This window comes from Manis pentadactyla, chromosome 10, assembly GCF_030020395.1.
Source record: "Manis pentadactyla isolate mManPen7 chromosome 10, mManPen7.hap1, whole genome shotgun sequence".
Classification (NCBI taxonomy): Eukaryota; Metazoa; Chordata; class Mammalia; order Pholidota; family Manidae; genus Manis; species Manis pentadactyla.
The window spans coordinates 30,342,453-30,363,622 of record NC_080028.1 but is presented as its reverse complement, the minus strand read 5'-3'; the positions used below and the strand labels follow the sequence as shown (position 1 = coordinate 30,363,622).

At 39.1% G+C, this 21,170-nt stretch overlaps 1 protein-coding gene across 1 annotated transcript; it reads right to left on the bottom strand.

Moving 5' to 3' along the window:
* Nucleotides 1–349: 349 nt before the first annotated feature.
* Nucleotides 350–16,988, bottom strand: LOC130679230 (olfactory receptor 8S1-like). Its single transcript, XM_057487859.1, has 3 exons — nt 16,292–16,988; nt 1,004–1,072; nt 350–495 (listed from the first exon to the last, which is right to left on the bottom strand). Exons 1-3 carry the CDS (start codon nt 16,986–16,988, stop codon nt 350–352), a joined length of 912 nt encoding a protein of 303 aa, XP_057343842.1.
* Between the last annotated feature and the right edge of the window lie 4,182 nt (nt 16,989–21,170).

Below are 21,170 nucleotides of genomic sequence, written 5' to 3'. Positions count from 1 at the left end.
ACCTGCCTCCAAAGAGTATGGTGGATGAAGGAATCTGCACGTAGTCTGCCAGGCCAAACTCGTCCTTAGCCCTCCATCCCCTCTTTCAGTAGCAGGAATGCCTACCAGGTCCTCTCCTTTCCTTTATATTCCTTGGTGTACATGCCAGTTGTCTTATTTTTCTTGTTAATGGAGGAAACCTTTACCATCTTACTATGCTTATTCACTTTCTTAAATACATTATTTGTTTGTGCTTGATATTGGACTGAATGTTCCCTGGGATTTTTATACATTCATCATTCTCACACTTCATTTCATAGTGTAGCAGCTGTTGATGGAACCTATCCAGCAAATGCTCACGGGCCCAGCTTCAAAACGTCAGTCTCTGGACCGCTTTCCTGAGGCCTCTCAGGTACTGCTGCCCACCTTGTTCCCGCATCACAGCTGCACAGCTCTCACCCGCGGTAGATTGGGGTGAGATACGGGCAGAGGGGGACGCACTGGCATATGCGACATCTTTAGCAATTGAGAGATGTGGGCACAATGGCAATTGAAAGAAGTGTGCCTCTGGTTTGCCATTGTGAAATGTAGTTGGTGTGCTAAGGGGCAGAAACAACAGGCTTGGGTCAGAAAATTACCAGGCTAGGGTGTGGTGTGAGAGCCAGAAGGCCTTTATGAGAATTTATGAGAAGACAGTTCTCCTGTAACCAAAAGGTAGACTGGGCTTAAAACAGGGCCTGGGACCTGATTATTAGAGCAGTTGAATTCAAAAGGAGGCTTAATTCACAGTTCAGCAAATATATGCCATATTTAGGGTCTTAATAGGAAAGGAGTGAGACCATGAGACTTGGGATTTGTACATCTGGGTGGATATGCTTCAGTTCCCGAATCCTTGAATCACCAGGGCCACAGAATTGGCCCACCAACCCTGGTGAGATTATAGCAGTTTTTCCCTCTTTTCGATGCCATGCAGAAGCCTCACCAGAGGCAGCTGTCCAGTGAAGTGTCCCTCACCCGCCCTTACCTGCCCCGGTGGTGTCTAGACCAGTAGCTGGGGTCAGTCTCAGCACAGTTGGTCCGGGGGAAGTGCTGCCTGCTTTGGGAGGACGGAGATTATTTACCCTGCCAGCTGTACCACATGGAAATCTGTACTCATGGGAACTGGGAAAACCTGCCTGGGAATGGATCTTTCGGTTAAGTTTTCCTCTTTATTGACACATAAAATATGCAATTCAAGTGTGTAAGATGCCTTCATCTTAAAGGTAGTGCTCAATGGATTTTTTCCAATATGTACACATGTGTACCCACCACGCAGATCAGGATGCAGAAACGTTCATCAGCTTAGAATATTCCCTTGTGCTTCTTTCTTGTAAACCCATTTCCCATTGGCAGCCACTGTCCTCACATCACTCGCTAATTTTTTTGTCTTGAACTTTATATAAATGAAATCATATTAAATGTGTCTGGCTTCTGTTATCTGTAGCTTTTTTAAAGAAAGTTATGTAAAATTAATTTTTTTGGTATCATTAATATACACTTACATGAACAACAACATTGTGGTTACTAGATTTCCCCCATTGTCAAGTCCCTATCACATACCTCTTTACAGTCACTGTCCATCAGCGTAATAAGATGCTGTAGAGCCACGACTTGTCTTCTCTGTGCTGTACTGCCTTTCCCATGCCTCCCCCATATTATGTGTGCTAATCGTAATGCCCCTTCTTCCCCTTTTCCCTCCCTTCCCACCCATTCTCCCCAGTCCCTTTTCCTTTGGTAACTGTTATTCTATTTGTGGGTTCTGTGAGTCTGCTGATGTTTTGTGCCTTCAGTTTTTTCTTTGTTCTTATACTTCACAGATGAGTGAAATTATCTGATATTTGTCTTTCTCTGCCTGGCTTATTTCACTGGGCATAATACCCTCTAGCTCCATCCATGTTGTTGCAAATGATAGGATTTTTTTCTGAAATCGGCTTTGAAATTTTACTGGAAACCTGCGGAGACCAGCTCCACAATCCAGCTGAACCTGAGAGGAGTGGATGGGGAGATTAAAGAAAACACAGAGAAGTATATAAGAAAGACATGGAAACCAAAGCTGGGATCAGGAGGTTCACTGACCGCTGATGGTGGACAAGTGACACAGTTTATTTTCTGAGCACCACTTATATACACCAGCTTGGAATGATGTCACTTCAGGACTGATCTCATATCCGGTGTCTTCACTTCTGCTTCTGGTGATATCACCTTCTTGTGCCTGGATCCAGTGATGTCACTTTCAGGGTGACATCACTTCTTAGGTGATATTGCTTCTGGCCCTCCATGGAAACCCTGGATGGGAACTGCTGGGTGTCTGCTGCTTTCCCTTCCCTTCTCTTCCCTTTCCTTTACTTCCCTTCCCTTTCCTTCTAAGCTCCCCTCCATTCCCCTCCCTCCGTTCCTCCCTCACTCCTTCCTCCCTTCCTCCCTCCTTCCTTCCTTCCTTCCTTCCTTCCTTCCTTCCTTCCTTCCTTCCTTCCTTCCTTCCTTCCTTCCTTCCTTCCTTCCTTCCTTTTCAGCTTCATTGAGTTATAATTGAAAATTAGATGTTATATATTTAAAATACACAATGTGATGACTTGACATACATATACTTTGTGAAATGATTATCATGATCTGGTTAATTAACACACCCAACATCTCACATAGTTACAAAGTCTCAACAAATTTCCAGTGAACAAGAGAGTATCGTTAACTACAGTCACCAGGCTTTATATGAGGCACCCAGAGCTTATTCATCTTATAACTGAAGGCTTTCACAGCATCTCCCCATCTCCCTCACATCCACGGCCTCTGGTAACCAACATTCTACTCTCTGTTTCTGAGTTTGGCTTTTTGCCTCCCCACCCAACAAATTAGTGAGATCATAAAATATTTGTCTTTCTCTGGATAATTTCACTAAGCATTATGTCCTCTTGTTTCATTCATGTTTTGCAAATGGCAAGGTTTCCTTTTGTCTCATGGCATATATTCCTCTGCATATATATATATACATACCACATCTTCTTTATCCATTAATACACTGATGGACACTTAGGTTGTTTTCATTTTTGCTATTGTGAATAATGTTATAATGAACATGGGAGTGTAGATATCTTTTGGAAATATTAATTTCATTTCCTTTGGATATATTCCCAAAGTGGAATTTATGGATCATATGGTAGTTATATTTCTATTTTATTGAGGAACCTTCATATTATTTTCCATGTTTGCTGTACCAATCATATTCCCACCAACACTGTAAAAAGGTTCCCTTTTCTCCACATCCTCACCAACACTTCTTATTTCTTGTCTTTTGGATAGTGGCCAAAATATCACTCTGTGAGGTGATATTTCACCGTGATTTTCATTTGCATTTCCAAGATGATTAGTGATGTTGAGCATCTTTTCATGTACCTGTTGGCCATTTGGATGTCTTCCTTGGAAAAATGTCTGTTTAGGTGATTTCCTCATTTTTTAAATTGGATTTTGTAACTTTTTGAGTTGGATGAGTTCCTTATATAGTCTGAACATTATCCCTATGTTATATATATGGTATGAAAAGAAATATTTACCCCAACTCTGTAGGTTGCCTTTTCCTTCTTTTTATTGTTTCTTCTGATGTGCAGAAGACTTCAAGTTTGATAGTCCCATTTATTTATTTTTACTTTTATTTATTTGTGCTTTAGGTGTCATATTCAAAAAATCATTTGGATCAAAGAGCTTTCTTCCTGTGTTTTCTTCTGTGAGTTTTAAGGTTTCAAGTCTTACGTTTAAGCCCTTAATCCATTTTAAGTTAACTTTTGTGAGTGGTGTAAGATGGGGTCTAGTTTCACTTTTTGCATGAAGCTTTTCAGTTCCAACACCATTTATCACTACCCTTTCCTACTGTGTGTTCTTGGTGCTTTTGTCAAAAATCAGTTGAGCCCTCCTTCTTGGTGTGGTAACTGCTTATAGTCATCCTGACCTGTCGGCCAGAACTCTCAACTGACTCTCAATTCCCCAGCTTTCCACCAGGGAAATTTCACCAGTTTCAGGTTGTTCTTAACCAAGGATTTTACTATAACAGATTCCATTCCTGCTGGTCCAGCCCATGTGTTCATAACTTTCCTTTCTGTTCTTATTAATTATTTACACAAGTTCCCATACTCTCACCCTTAATCAGATCCCATATTTGAATTACTTCTCTACCTGGTGAGTACTTCAAAGCCCAGTTTGCTGGCCCAAATTGATTCAGATTGTGCAGCAAAGATGATTGACCAGATGGAAAGTCAATTTTCTTGTCTTTGAGTGTGTATAATCTTGTTGAAATAAACAATTATATGTATTCTTCAGTAAAAACAGTCAATTTAGTCTATTCACTTTAACTGGAAAATTTCTCAAAATTGTAATTTACTATCTGATTTTGGTCACACATTTGACCTGTATTTGCTCTCTAGTTTGTCCACATTCACTAAAAGTGCAGACCTGCCTACATCCCCTTTTAGTTTCCAATATTCAGCCAAAGGACACTCCAGCACATCCAAAGGACTTTTTGGAAATGGTGTGTTAGAGATCCAATGCTCGAAAACCTCTCTTCTGTGCTGACAGTCCATACAGCCTGTCAGCAGGGCCGGTGAAAGCCGACCTCGTAAGTGTCCGTGGTTTACTCCCCTGGCTCCCAAAGTAGATCCTCTGACTGTGACCAACTGAAAATTGGGCTTATTTCAACCTTGCAGTGAAAAATAAGCACTAATTTCAAATTCTGCTCACCTACTTTGAAAGAGAGAACACAGAGGCTTCAGTTCAATTGAAGTTGAATGGCATTCTGAAATTCAGAAAGAGGTGGAGAGAGAGAAGTGTGGGTGCTTACATAGAGAAGAGTAGAGGGTAAGAAGAAAGTAGAGGCCGGGGTGAAGCTCTTAACCAAATATATCATTTCACAATTTGCCTGGGTAGCTGTGCTTTGAGCTCTTCTCAGGTAGGTCACCTCTTGGTTTCCTGTATATGTTCGTGTCATGCATCACCTTAAAGAGGAGTACAGCAAGAAACTGCATTTTCTGGGTCATTTACAAAATAATCACAATTAGTTATCACCTTCCATCTTACAACTTTTGCCGCAAGTTTATACTGCTATATAATGTGAATTCATTTTACCTAAATTAACATTTGCCCAAACTTAAAATTCAGTGAATTCTGAGAGGCAGTGAATATCAGTGTCATTATAAATTATTACCTTGTTTATATCCAATGATCTTATATCATTTCCAAGAAGATAGTCTAAGAAAAAAAGTCTCAAAATTTATCTACTCAGTGGAATCACACAGAAAATTTTAGTTAATTACATAAATGACTGGATAGATTAATAAAGACTAGAGGAGAGATAGATCTAGTGCTGAAAGGAAGATGGTCTGGTAACTATTATTGGGAATATAAGAAACTTAGAAGAGGATAAAGGCCTTTAATGTTCCTAGGCCACCTGAAAAGGGAAGGATTACAATATTTGTGGTTTGAGTGCATGGAAGGCAAAATTTGCATACCTCAGTATTTCCTTTAGAATCTGCTCTGGATCCTGCTCCTCCTTTTCTCCTTTAACAACTAATATTGTTTATGACCACAGCTGATGGAGTGCTTAGTAACAGAAAAGTAAACTTTTTACTACAGGTATTTAGGATCTATTTACATACTTACGGAAGGAGGAGTATCTCGGACTACTTGTCTCTTTATACTGTGATTTGCTTTTTCCCCACTCCTTCCTAGACTGTGAAACTCTTCGCTTCTGGTTTCAGTTTCCCAGATCATTGCAGTTTCCACACCCAGTGCACATGCAACACTGAAGAGCACAGAGAGAGATTAATTAGTAGATATGGAAAACTACCGAGGACAAGAGCCTCCAGGGACAGAAACAACCATAAAGTTCTTAGTGTCTGGAACTCAGTCTACAGCAAAAGGAGAAGATGGTGAGAGAACTCAAGGTGAAAGGAGGTACCTGAGACAGGGAGGCACTGAAGGCTATGTGGGCGGAATTAAGCAGAAATTGGAAGTCTCAATGTGGGAGTGAGGGGAACCTTTAGAAAAATCATGGAGGTCTGAGATTTTCTTGCAAAAAAGTAATCTTTTGGCTCAATTCTTACCATGATATAAGAATTCATTTTTGGGGCGGAGCCAACATGGCGGCGTGAGTAGGACAGTGGGAATCTCCTCCCAAAAACATATATACTTTTGAAAATACAACAAACACAACTAGCCCTAAAAGAGAGACCAGAAGACGCAGGACAGTGGCCAGACTGCAGCTACACCAGCGAGAACCCAGCAACTGGTGAAGGGGGTAAGATACAAGCCCCGGCCAGGCGGGATCTGAGCGCCCCTCCCCCCAGCTCCAGGCAGGAGAAGAATAGGCAGAGCGGGAGGGAGACGGAACCCAGGACTGCTGAACACCCAGCCCCAGCCATCTGGGCCAGAGCGCAGACACAGTACGTACACAGGGGGCCTTGGATACTGGGGGAACAGGGAGTAAGAGCTCTGAGCGGGTGCCGAAGCTGATGCCCCTGTGACAAAGAAAAGCGGGGGCTTTTTGAAAGTCTTAAAGAGACAGGGACTTAACAGCTTGACGGAAACAACCCAGGTCACAGTACAGCAGCTGGAAAATACAGGGAAAACCGGGTGCACTAACCCCCTGGGCAACAGCTCTGAGACCCCTCATGGAGGCAAACAGTCAAGCAGCCCCCCCATCCATTACCCCACCGGGCGCTGTGAAAGAAGAGAAGCAGCCTGAGACAAACTCCGCCTACAGAAAGGGAAATTTCTCCCTTCCGGCCAGGCAAGACACAAAGACCCAGTCTACACGCAATTACCCAACACAAGCCACTAGGGGTCGCAGTTGTCCCAGTAAAGAAAGGCCAGTAGCAAGTGAAAATTTTGGCCCTCCCAGCTGACAGTCAATAGCACCTGTCAACATGAAAAGGCAAAAAAATATGATCCAGACAAGACTAACCCAGACAGCTTCGGCATCTGCTACATCTTCCCCTGAGAAGGAATCTGGGGAGATAGATTTAGCCAGTCTTCCTGAAAAAGAATTCAAAACAAAAGTCATAACCATGCTGATGGACTTGCAGAGAAATATGCAAGAACTAAGGAAGGAGAACAAAGAAATAAAACAAGCTCTGGAAGGACTTCAAAACAGAATGGACGAGATGCAAGAGACCATTAATGGACTAGAAAACAGAGAACAGGAACGCAGAGAAGCTGATGCAGAGAGAGATAAAAGGATCTCCAGGAATGAAAGAATTTTTAGAGAGCTGAGTGACCAATCGAAAAGGAACAATATAAGAATCATAGGTATTCCAGAAGAAGTAGAGAGAGAAAAGGGGATAGAAAATGTCTTTGAAGAAATAATTGCTGAAAATTTCCCCAAACTAGGGGAAGAAATGGCCTCTCAGACCTCAGAGGTACACAGAACTCCCATGACAAGGGATCCAAGGAGGGCAACACCAAGACACATAATAATTAAAATGGCAAAGATCAAAGACAAGGACAAAGTATTACAGGCAGCTAGAGAGAAAAAAAAGGTTACCTACAAAGGAAAACCCATCAGGCTATCATCAGACTTCTCAAGAGAAACCCTACAGGCCAGAAGAGAATGGCATGATATACTTAATGCAATGAAACAGAAGGGCCTCGAACCAAGACTACTGTATCCAGCACGAATATCATTTAAATATGAAGGAGGTATTAAACAATTCCCAGACAAGCAAAAGCTGAGGGAATTTACCTCCCACAAACCACCTCTACAGGGCATTCTACAGGGAATGCTCTAGATGGGAGCACACATAAAAAGAGCACACAACAAAACACCCAACATATGAAGAAGGGAGGAGGAGGAATAAGAAGGGAGAGAAATAAAGAATCATCAGACTGTGTTTATAAAAGCTCAACAAGCGAGTTAAGTTAGACAGTAAGATAGTAAAGAAGCTAACCCTAAACCTTTGGTAACCACAAACTTAAAGCCTGCAATGGCAATAAATTCATACCTTTCAATAATCACCCTAAATGTAAATGGACTGAATGCACCAATCAAAAGACACAGAGTAATAGAATGGATAAAAAAGCAAGATCCATCCATATGCTGCTTACAAGAGACTCACCTCAAACCCAAAGATGTGCACAGACTTAAAGTCAAGGAATGGAAATAGATATTTCAAGCAAACAACAGAGAGAAGAAAGCAGGTGTTGCAATTCTGGTATCAGACAAAACAGACTTCAAAATAAAGAAAGTAACAAAAGACAAAGAAGGACATTACATAATGATAAAGGGCTCAGTCCATCAAGAGGATATAACCATTATAAATATATATGCACCCAATACAGGAGCACCAACATACCTGAAACAAATATTAATAGAACTAAAGGAGGAAATAGAATGCAATGCATTCATTCTAGGAGACTTCAACACACCACTCACTCCAAAGGACAGATCCACCAGACAGAAAATAAGTAAGGACACAGAGGCACTGAACAACACATTAGAACAGATGGACCTAAAGGACATCTGCAGAACTCTACATCCAAAAGCAACAGGAGACACATTCTTCTCAAGTGCACATGGAACATTCTCCAGAATAGACCACATACTAGGACACAAAAAGAGCCTCAGTAAATTCCAAAACATTGAAACCCTACCAACCAACTTTTCAGACCACAAAGGCATTAAACTAGAAATAAACTGTTCAAAGAAAGCAAAAAGGCTCACAAACACATGGAGGCTAAACAACACGCTCCTAAATAATCAATGGATCAATGACCAAATCAAAATGGAGATCCAGCAATATATGGAAACAAATGACAACAACAACACTAAGCCCCAACTTCTGTGGGACGCAGCAAAAGCAGTCTTAAGAGGAAAGTATATAGCACTCCAAGCATATTTAAAAAAGGAAGAGCAATCCCAAATGAACGGTCTAATGTCACAACTATCGAAACTGGAAAAAGAAGAACAAATGAGGCCTAAGGTCAGCAGAAGGAGGGACATAATAAAGATCAGAGAAGAAATAAATAAAATTGAGAAGAATAAAACAATAGCAAATATCAATGAAACCAAGAGCTGGTTCTTCGAGAAAATAAACAAAATAGATAAGCCACCAGCCAGACTTATTAAGAGGAAAAGAGAGTCAACACAAATCAACAGTATCAGAAATGAGAAAGGAAAAATCACGACGGACCCCACAGAAATACAAAGAATTATTAGAGACTACTATGAAAACCTATATGCTAACAAGCTGGGAAACCTAGGAGAAATGGACAACTTCCTAGAAAAATACAACCTTCCAAGACTGACCCAAAAAGAAACAGAAAATCTAAACAGACCAATTACCAGCAACGAAATTGAAGCAGTAATCAAAAAACTACCAAAGAACAAATCCCCCGGGCCAGATGGATTTACCTTGGAATTTTATCAGACATACAGGGAAGACATAATACCCATTCTCCATAAAGTTTTCCAAGAAATAGAAGAGGAGGGAATACTCCCAAACTCATTCTAGGAAGCTAACATCACCCTAATACCAAAACCAGGCAAAGACACCACCAAAAAAGAAAACTACAGACCAATATCCCTGATGAACGTAGACGCAAAGATACTCAACAAAATTTTAGCAAACCGAATTCAAAAATACATCAAAAGGATCATACACCATGACCAAGTGGGATTCATCCCAGGGATGCAAGGATGGCACAACATTTGAAAGTCCATCAATATCATCCACCACATCAACTAAAAGAAAGACAAAAACCACATGATCATCTCGATAGATGCTGAAAAAGCATTTGACAAAGTTCAACATCCATTCATGACAAAAACTCTCAGCAAAATGGGAATAGAGGGCAAGTACCTCAACATAATAAAGGCCATCTATGAAAAACCCACAGCCAACATTATATTGAATAGCGAGAAGCTGAAAGCATTTCCGCTGAGATCGGGAACTAGACAGGGATGCCCACTCTCCCCACTGTTATTTAACATAGTACTGGAGGTCCTAGCCACAGCAATCAGACAAAATAAAAAAAATACAAGGAATCCAGATTGGCAAAGAAGAAGTCAAACTGTCACTATTTGCAGATGACATGATAATGTACATAAAAAACCCTAAAGACTCCACCCCAGAACTACTAGAACTGATATTGGAATACAGCAAAGTTGCAGGATACAAAATCAACACACAGAAATCTGTGGCTTTCCTATATACCAACAATGAAACAACAGAAAGAGAAATCAGGAAAACAACTCCGTTCACAATTGCATCAAAAAAAATAAAATACCTAGGAATAAACCTAACCAAAGAAGTGAAAGAATTATATTCTGAAAACTACAAGTCACTCTTAAAAGAAATTAAAGGGGACACTAACAGATGGAAACGCATCCCATGCTCATGGCTAGGAAGAATTAATATCGTCAAAATGGTCATCCTGCCCAAAGCAATATACAGATTTGATGCAATCCCTATGAAACTACCAGCAACATTCTTCAATGAACTGGAACAAATAATTCAAAAATTCATATGGAACCACCAAAGACCCCGAATAGCCAAAGCAATCCTGAGAAAGAAGAATAAAGTAGGGGGGATCTCACTCCCCAACTTCAAGCTCTATTATAAAGCCATAGTTATCAAGACAATTTGGTACTGGCACAAGAACAGAGCCACAGACCAATGGAACAGACTAGACAATCCAGACATTAACCCAGACATATATGGTCAATTAATATTTGATAAAGGAGCCATGGACATACAATGGCGAAATGACAGTCTCTTCAACAGATGGTGCTGGCAAAACTGGACAGTTACATGTAGGAGAATGAAACTGGACCATTGTCTAACGCCATATACAAAAGTAAACTCAAAATGGATCAAAGACCTGAATGTAAGTCACGAAACCATTAAACTCTTGGAAGAAAACATAGGCACAAACCTCTTAGACATAAACACGAGTGACCTCTTCTTGAACATATCTCCCCGGGCAAGGAAAACAACAGCAAAAATGAACAAGTGGGACTATATTAAGCTGAAAAGCTTCTGTACAGCAAAAGACTCCATCAATAGAACAAAAAGAAACCCTACAATATGGGAGAATATATTTGAAAATGACACATCCGATAAAGGCTTGACGTCCAGAGTATATAAAGAGCTCACACGCCTCAACAATCATAAAACAAATAACCCAATTAAAAAATGGGCAAAGGAACTGAACAGACGGTTCTCAAAAAAGAAATACAGATGGCCAACAGACACATGAAAAGATGCTCCACATCGCTAATTATCAGATAAATGCAAATTAAAACTACAATGAGGTATCACCTCACACCAGTAAGGATGGCTGCCATCCAAAAGACAAAAAACAACAAATGTTGGTGAGGCTGTTCAGAAAGGGGAATCCTCCTACACTGCTGGTGGGAATGTAAACTTGTTCAACCATTGTGGAAAGCAGTATGGAGGTACATCAAAATGCTCAAAACAGACATACCATTTGACCCAGGAATTGCACTCCTAGGAATTTACCCTAAGAATGCAGCAGTCAAGTATGAGAAAGACCAATGAACCCCTATGTTTATCGCAGCACTATTTACAATAGCCAAGAATTGGAAGCAACCTAAATGTCCATCGATAGATGAATGGATAAAGAAGATGTGGTAAATATACACAATGGAATACTACTCAGCCATAAGAAAAGGGCAAATCCTACCATTTGCAGCAACATGGATGGAGCTGGAGGGTATTATGCTCAGTGAAACAAGCCAAGCAGAGAAAGAGAAATACCAAATGATTTCACTCATCTGTGGAATATAAGAACAAAGGAAAAACTGAAGGAACAAAACAGCAACAGAATCATAGAACTCAAGAATGGACTAACAGGTACCAAAGGGAAAGGGACTGGGGAGGATGGGTGGGTAGAGAGGGATAAGGGGGGGCAGAAAAAGAGGGGTATTAAGATTAGCATCCATAGCGGGGTGGGAGAAAGGGGAGGGCAGTACAACACAGAGAAGAGAAGTAGTGATTCTACAACAGTTTGCTACGCTGATGGACAGTGACTGTAAAGGAGTGTATAGGGGGGACCTGGTATAGGGGAGAGCCTAGTAAACAAAGTATTCGTCATGTAAGTGTTGAATAATGATTTAAAAAAAAAAAAAAAGCAGTTCCAATGTGGTGACCTCTAATGAGTTCTACACAATGATATAAAGGGCATATAAAAGTGTAGGCAAAGGGTCTGTTTGTGTTTATACAGAGGATCAAAGCCTAATTTGGCTACCCCGAAAATGAACTAAGATACGATATGAAAAAGAACTTCCAACATCAGCACTCTCGGGAAGACTCATGACAGAAGATGATCAGCAAAAAAAAAACTCCAACAAAGATCCACGCACTGCTGCAGCTGTAGATGCACTCATCCCACCAGTTCCTGGACTTGCCATGGGAATGATGAAGGAGATATCTAAGCTGGCCTGTGCATACAGTAAAACAAAAATTGTACTGGATCTATACTGTTGGAACTCAACCAAGTATTAGGAGAAGTGCAAATTGTAGCACTCCAAAATCTTACAACCACAGACTATTTATCGTTAAAAGAACATATGGGATATGAACAGTCCCCTGGAAATGGTTGTTCTAGTTTATCTGAATTCTCTCAGACTGTTTAAGTTCAGTCGGACAATATCCACCATATCATAGATAAGTTTTCACAAATGCCTAAGGTGCCTAACTGGTTTTCTTGGTTTCACTGGAGATGGCTGGTAATTACAGGTATGCTTTGGTTAGGTAACTATATTCCTATTATGTTAATGTGTGTGCACAATTTAATTAGTAGTTTAAAACCTATCCATGCTGAAGTTACCCTACAAGAAGATATGTCAAAGAAATAATCAATCTTCCAAGGTTTTCTTCTGCCTGCTACTTCTATAGCTTTTCTTCTTCCTACCTAATCACAACCTTTAAATAGAACTCGTGCCACATGTCGAATTTACCGAGTATCATAATTCTTCCAAGTGGTAAAGACACCTCAAGACAAATGCTGGGCATAGAAGCCACAGGGCATAAATATGCAAAGAAGTAAAAAGCTAACCTTTTCAAACAATAAGGCTTCTCTCTCACTTACCAACTTAACATTTCCCTGTATGGCCCCGGAAGATGACTGGTTAGCCAGAGACGGGTAAGATTCCTCAAGGGAGGAACAACCTAAGACAGGCACAGTCGCAGGGGGCCATCTGGTGAGAAATTGGGGACTAACAGAGGTGAGGCTTAGAACCTCCCCCTTTATGTTCTGAGAGAAATCTTCTGCATACATGGATGTTTATTGCCCTCATCTAGCTCGGATTAACACATAGTCTACAGGCACACACCTGATCATCTACATTTGCCCTCTTACAACACTAAACTCTGTTTTCTACCTTTATCTCGTATCTACCTACCACTTCAGCATTCTATTAAAAATAATAATAATAGAGAAATGTGGTATCCACATATAAATCATGTTTAAAAATCAAATGAATATTCATATTTGAACTGACTGTGTATAGTTCATAATGCATGAACAAAACCGAAAGCTTCTGTGATGACTGCCCTTGCACTGTTCACCATGTAACTTATTCACTACGTAAGAATTTGTTCTCCATGTAAGAATTTGTTCGTTATGCATCAGAAGATTGGAGACTGACAAAAATTAGGCTTGGGGTGGATTAATGATTGTGCATTGAGTATTGACCCCCCTATACATAAATTTATTGTGGTTAACAACTATTTGATCAATAAATATGAGAGATGCCCTCACAAAATATATATATATACATATATATATATATATGTATATATATATATATAAACACACTTCCAATTGTAAAATAAATAAGTAACCGGGATGTAATGTATAGCATAAGGAATATAGTCAAAATATTGTAACAACTTGGTATGGTGATACCTGGTACCTAGAATTATCATGTATATAAATGTTGAATCACTGTGTTGTACACCTGAAACTAATGTAATGCAATACTGTTGTCAACTACCCTTCAATAAAAAAAAAAAAAAAAAAAAGAATTCATTTTCTTCAGGTAATCATGATGCACAGTAGAACGAATATTTCTATAACCGAATTTCAGAAAGCATGTTATGTTTTTCTGTTTACAAGTCTCATGGAGAAAGGACATATAACCATCTGAGAAACTTATCATCTGAATTGTGCCTTTGTCCTGCCACTGTCACAAGTAAATTCAGTGGGAAATAGTCTGATTCTAGAAAGAGCACAGAGAGACTTCTCTCAGATCATCCCCAACCCAACACAGAGGCTACCTTTCATTTACCTGCTTTTGTGACTCTATATATGGGCAAACAATACCAGTGAAGCAAGTAACTTTCAGATATAATCTAGCTTAAGGGGACCAGGTAGGCTAATAAAGCTGGTGTAACTCAGTAGAGCTAGAAAGCTATATTCCCTAAGGTCTGAAGCCAAACTTTAAACTCATTAAGTAGAAGAGTGAAGCTTATGGAAGTCCTACAGGATTCTCAAGATATAGGCTATAGAACTTTAAGGTTGACACTTTAGCTGTAAACCCTGGAGTCTTGTGGGCTTTGAATGTAGGCAAGCTGGGAAGTCTTTTCTATTGCCCACTTACTGAGGAGATACCTTGTTGGGAATTATTAAGGAAGGTGTATAGTGAGACTTGTTTCACCTGACAGCTTATTTTCCCATATCACAGGGATCTGTATCTTTAAACATAACTGAAATGAACATTTTGATGATTAAATATATTTTAAAAATCAGAAACTGTTACTTATGCAATTATCCAATTTGCATTGGCTGCCCCTGTGAAAGCTCATGCTCTACAAGTGTGGCAAAGAGCAGCTTACAGCAAATCACAGGTTCCAGCTTCACATTCTCATGGAAGCATCCTCATCTCTGGGGCTGAGTGTTGGACCACAGTGAGAATGTACTCAACTTATGTGAAATTTCTGCCTTAAAACCTTTTTATTTTTATTTGAAAATTTTAAATTGATATATAATTGACATGAGTCTTTGTGGAATTGTTTTGAGTACACGTTTATATCATGTTGAACTGATACATTTGTATATTGCAGTGTTGCTGCCATTATAGCATTAGCTAACATCTCTATCATGGCACATACTTATGATTTCTTTTTTTTGTGGTGGGAAATACCAAGATACAGTCTCAGCAAGTTTGATGTTTGTCTATAATCATTCTACTGTATTTTAGATCTCCAGGAATGATCTATTAAGTGGAATTTTAGAGAAAACGTCCATCCTTCACTGTAGCCAAAAGGAGTCATTGTTTATTGGCCCGGCACTAAACTTAAGTTAACCAGGAATTTGCATTTCCCAGCTGGTCTGGATTTCTCACTGTGTTCTCTTACTCTCTTACTCTTGTTTTTCACCAATCCTCCCCCTTTCCTCCTCAAACTATGTCTTCTGCTCTAGTTCTTAACATCTTGCTCAGATAGCAAAATGCTTTTCTACTAAATTGTCTGCCTTATGAAGTAGTCTCAATATTTCCTTGTGTCACTTTCCATTAGATTTTGGAAACTTCCATCTGGTGAATCCATGGTGGATCCTCTCTTACTTGGGCTGGTTTATATCCCTTTGGATGCTCCCACCTTTCTTAGGCCTGGGTCTCTCAAAGTCCAAATACTTGATAATACTGCGCATCCCTTCCCCCAGTTGTTGAATCTTCCCCATATTGAAGATGCAACAGCTTTGTTTTATGCTCCCTTCTGTGATGGTTAGGTGACTTTATTCCATATAGTTCAATGAACTGCATAGCAAAGGGAAATAGGTTAGGTTCAAGTCACATCAAAGTTGCAAAAAGACGATTCAAGGAAAATGGCTGGATTAATACAATCATTTGATGTTTTGTTTGTTCCTAAAGCAGAGTGAATTTGTTCCACCTTTCTCAACCTGATCCCCAAATACCTACGTGAATTGCTATGAAAATTTTCCTAACTCCAACATCATGACATTCAGAAAATGCTCTTAGTGTTAGCTAACAATAGATCATGTTGTAGTAAACCCCCATCATCTTCTGTGTCTGGTCATCTATATAGGAGATATTTTCTAAAGGTTCTTCTCAGAGCTGCTCTCACCTCATTGTTCTTAAAGCTGTAGATGAGGGGATTCAGTAAGGGAGTGACCACACTGTATTGTACAGACACGATCAACTCCAGGGGTGAACCTGAGGTTGGCATGAGATAGCAAAGTAAACCTGAGCAGTAAAACAGGAGGATTGCAGTGAGGTGAGAGGAGCAGGTGGAGAAGGCTTTGCCTCTACCTGAGGAGGAGCTGATACTCAGGATGGTGGAGGCGATAAGGGCATAGGAGAGTATGATCAACAAATAGGTTCCAAATCCATGCACAAGACTGGAGCACAGTAAAACAGTAAAACTAGTGGAGACATCAGAGCAGGACAGAAGGAAGAGAGAGGGCAGCCCACAACTGTAGTGTGGAATGGACTGATCCTCACAGAAGTCCAAACTCATAGCCTGTAGGATGTTGATGAATGCATCCAGAAAGCTCAGGCCCCAGGATCCATACACCAGTCTATTACAGAGCCGGTTGGTCATGATCTGTCCATAGTGCAGACAGTGGTAGATGGTATCATAGCAGTCATAGGACATTACTGACAGCAGGCATCCCTCAGTGCCCACAGTGACAAACACAAAGAAGACCTGAGTCTGACAGCCCCCCACAGAGATGGTTTTGCTCTGAGACAGGAGGTTTTCCAGCAGCTTGGGCACAGTGACTGAGGAGTAGCAAAGATCCAGGAAAGAGAGGTGACTCACGAAAAAGTACATGGGCGTGTGGAGGTGAGAATCAGTCCTGATCACCAGCAGCATCGTGAGGTTTCCCATCAAAGTCAGGAGGTAAATCACTAGGAACAGCACAAAGAGCAGGGCCTGGACACGAGGGTCTGCAGACAGCACCAGGAGGAAGAACTCGGTGATGGTGCTGTGGTTCCCCAAGGCCATTTGCAGAGACTGTAGAATAGAAATAAAAAGAGGAACAGGGAATGACTTCAATAGAGTGATGGAGTGTGGAGCTCCAAGCTCCTGTTCCTTTATAGAAACATCAAAAAACAATCAGACCGTCAAGAACCAACTTTGTAGGTTTTCTGGGAAGCAGTCGAAGGTTTGTAGTAACCAAGTGAGCACTCAATAAAGAAAAGTGCAACTTAAAAACAGTAGCAAATCCTTGTGTAACTTTTATTTTTCCTTGTCTACCCCCTTGCAGTGACTGTGGCCATATTGAAGATGACAGCCCAAGTTCCTAGTACAGAACCTTTGTCCCAGATCTGGAGGGAGCAGAGTAGACCTGATTCACAAATTATTGTGTTTGCTGTTTTAATTTGTCTAGGGACTCCTGAAGGACTAATGCAAGATACTTTGTTTCATTTTCATATTACATGAAAATCACTCAGGGTTCAAATGTGGCACACATTGTTTGAAAACATCATAAGGCTAACAAAAACCTTTAGCTGCCTTGGGTAAAAGATTATGGCTGAAACATATAATAGACCACCTACAGCCTGGAAGGCAAAGCTAGGGAGAGAGTTTCTTTGGGGAATTAGAGTGCTCAACAGTGCCTGTGTGTACTAGGGAGTTTAGAAAGCTACACAGTAGCCCAGTTTCTCTCTTGCTTAAAGGAGACTCAAGAAGATTTTACATTTTCACTTCTGGCTGATTTTTAGTTTCAGAGCAAGCAGGAAGTGAAGTTGAAGGCAGAATTGTAAACATTCTGGGGAAATGTTGAGTACCTCAGCACACATCCAGTTTGCAAAGACCTAGAGGGGTGTTTCAAAATTTAAAAAATGTTTAGCTCAGGAAATCAAGGAGATCTCTGGCAAAACACTGATTGAATTCAAGCTCAACGAAAAGAGACTTCAGTAAGCACATAGTACAATATATAATCTTTGCAAAAATAGTTTGGAGAAATCACTAAATAAGAGGAGTAGAGCTTTCAAATATAAAAACATAAAAGGAGGAGAATCTAATTTCCAGAGACACCACATCACAATATTTAAATGTGTAGTGTTCAACAAAATATTACAAGATACATAAACAAGAAAGTATGGCCCATTCTAAGGACAAAAGTTAGTTGACATAAATTGTCTGTAAGGCAGCCTAGACATTGTTCTTACTAGACAAGAACATCCCCCCTCCAGCTTTATTGAGATGCATAATGATGTCACCATTACCTTAATATAAAAAAAGATAAAGATATCACAAGATAAGAAAATTAAAAATATCCTTTATGAATATGGATGTAAAAAGATCCAAGAGAATACTGGCAAACCGAGTCCAATTGTATATTGGAAGATTTGTACTCCATAAACAAGTAGGATTTAATCCAGAAATAGAAGTGTGATTCAATCTAAGAAAATCAGTAAATGTAATACACAATATAAGTACAACAAAGAAAAAAATAGCTCATCATCTCAGTTGTCAAGACAAAGCATTCAAAGATCTTTTCTATGTAATGAAACACTTAGAAAACTATGAACAAAGGGAAATTGCTCAACATGACAAAGAGCACTTAGGAAAAGAAAAATGTAGTTTGCATAGTAGTCTTCATAATGGGCAGTACTTCATAATGGTGAAAGAGTGAAAGCTTAACCCATAAGAATTGGAACAAGACAATGATGTCTACTCATTGTACTGTAAGTTCTAGTTAGAGAAATAAGACAAGAGAAAGATAGAAAGGCATTCCAATTTGGAAAGAAAAAGAAACTTCTATTAATAAATGACATGATTTTATGAATAGAAAATCCCAATGAACAAACACAAAATTGCTAGAGCTTACAAAAAAATTCAGCAACATTGCAGGAAAGTTCAGCAAAGAGTAAAGAGCAAATATAAGAATCAGTTGTATTTTCATAAATAATCAAGGAACAATTTGAAAAGTAAATCAAGAGCACAATTAAAAAATAGTACCCAATAAAGTAAAATATTTATGAAAAACTTAAGGAAATGGGAGATTTGAACTCTGAAAATTATAAAATATTGCTGAAAAAATGAAAGATCTTAATAAATGGAAAGATATTCCATATTCATGGATTGTAAGACACTACTGATAAGATGTTCATACTACCCAATCAACATACAAATATCCAATGTTTTTTTTTCATGAATGAAAAATCTGACCCTCAAATTCATATAGCATTAGAAGAGATCATGAATAGCCAAAACAATCTTGAAGAAGAATAACTCAGTTGGAGGGCTTGCACTTCACGATGTCAAAACATACTACAAAGCTATGTTAATAGAAAACAGTGTAGTACTGACATAAGGATAAACATATAGACGACAGAATAAAGCTGAAATTCCAGAAATAAACCCATAAGACTATGGCTGATCACTGGTACTTATAGACCATTCAATAAAGGAAGAAGTGTCTCTACAAATAGTGGAGTTGGGACACATGGAAGTCAATGTGCAAAGACCGAATTTGACCCCCAATAATTTCATACTGAAAATTAACTCAAAATAAATGAACAACCTAAATATGGATGCTAACCCCATAAAACTGTTAGAAGAAACATAGTTTATCACATTCTTGGATTTGGCAATGGTTTCTTTGATATGTCACCACGAACATGAATGCCAGAAGAAAAGTAGATAACATTGATATCATCAAAGTTAAAAAGTTTTGTGCATCATAGAACACTACCAAAATGAAAAGACAATCTACAGAATATTTGCAAATTGTATGTCTGAAAAACATCTGCTATCCAGAAATAACGTTGACAGTTCAACAAGAAAATGCAAAGTATCCAATTAGGAAAAGGGCAAAACTCACAGACATTTTCCAAAGAAGATATACAAGATTGCCAAAATGAACATTAAAAGATACTCAATAGCTTGAGTCATTTGGAAAATTTAAACCAAAAACCATAATGAGGTACTGCTTTACATCCACTGAGGTGGCTATAAGAGTAATTAACCGAAACAAAATAAGTAACAAGTTTGGACATGAATGTGGAGAAATTGGAATCCTTGAATATTGCTGTTAAAAATGCAAAATGATACAGCCATTGTTGAATAAAGTTTGATGATCTTCAAAAAGTTAAACAGAATTACCATAGCCCTGCACTCCACTTCTGGGTATATAACAAAAGTATTGAAAACAGGTACTCCAACAAGTATATATAAACCCATGCTCATCGCAGTAATACTCAATACAACTTTAAGATGGAAATAGCCCAAATGCCCATCAACTGATAAATGAATTAACAAATTGTTGTATTACACACAGTGGAGTATTATTCAGTCATAAAATGGAATGAAGTATTGATACATGCTTCACTGAGGATTAAACTCCAAAACATTAGGCTAAGTGAAAGAACACAGACAGGGAAGTCACGTATTGTATGATTCCACTTATTTGAAGTATCCAGAATACATAATACAGATAAAATCCATACAGACAAACAGAGATTGGTGGTTGCCAGGGTCAGGGGTAGTTGGAGTTAAAATGCTCAGTGGTCTTAGGTGTTACATTGAAGTGATGGTAATGTTTTGAAACTGACAGAAATGGTTATTGAACAACATTAGTAAATAAAGCTATCCAGTTAAAAATACTTTTGCCTTATGTAAATTTTGCTTCCGTAAAACACTTATTAAAAACAGCAACAAAAGTGAAAACTCTATGGACCAACTCAATTACCAGAATGCAGGATCCCAACTAATTTAGCCTGCATATGTGCCTTCACTCATTCTTTAGAATCCTTTCTTCCTGTGGTAATGATCTACTTCAGCCCTTAACATTGGGTCAACATCAGTGTGATAACTCTTTAGTGGATATTCTATTTCTGAGATTTCTTAAAAAATTAACACATATTTCCAAAGTGGATGATGATCTAATGTAGTCTCCTTCTGTTAGCTGAAAGAGTGCTCAACTATTTTCAGTATACATTGTATATTGTGGTGGACTGCCTAGACTTAATGTTCCAAATTTTCTTTTTTTCTGCATCCTTAAGTATTTTACCCCTATTCAAGACCCACCCAAGGTGCATAACTGCTTAATGGTATTACTTTTGCTTATCTTTAGCTTTTTCACATGGTAATTTAACATACATTGCCTATTTTATATTTGGGACAAGATTAAAAGGTGTAGACACGAGCATGTGTTCAAGAACCAGCACGGGAGTGTGT

Bases quoted from the DNA above. Each gene is read 5' to 3' on its own strand.
- LOC130679230 (XM_057487859.1), bottom strand. From the start codon at position 16,988: ATGGCCTTGGGGAACCACAGCACCATCACCGAGTTCTTCCTCCTGGTG. The intron at 1,073-16,291 runs GTAGAGGCAAAG...CTCCCAAAGCAG, and splicing joins GAGTATCAGCTCCTCCTCAG to GCAGCACTTCCCCCGGACCA. The intron at 496-1,003 runs GTAAGGGCGGGT...CAATTGCTAAAG, and splicing joins TCTAGACACCACCGGGGCAG to ATGTCGCATATGCCAGTGCG.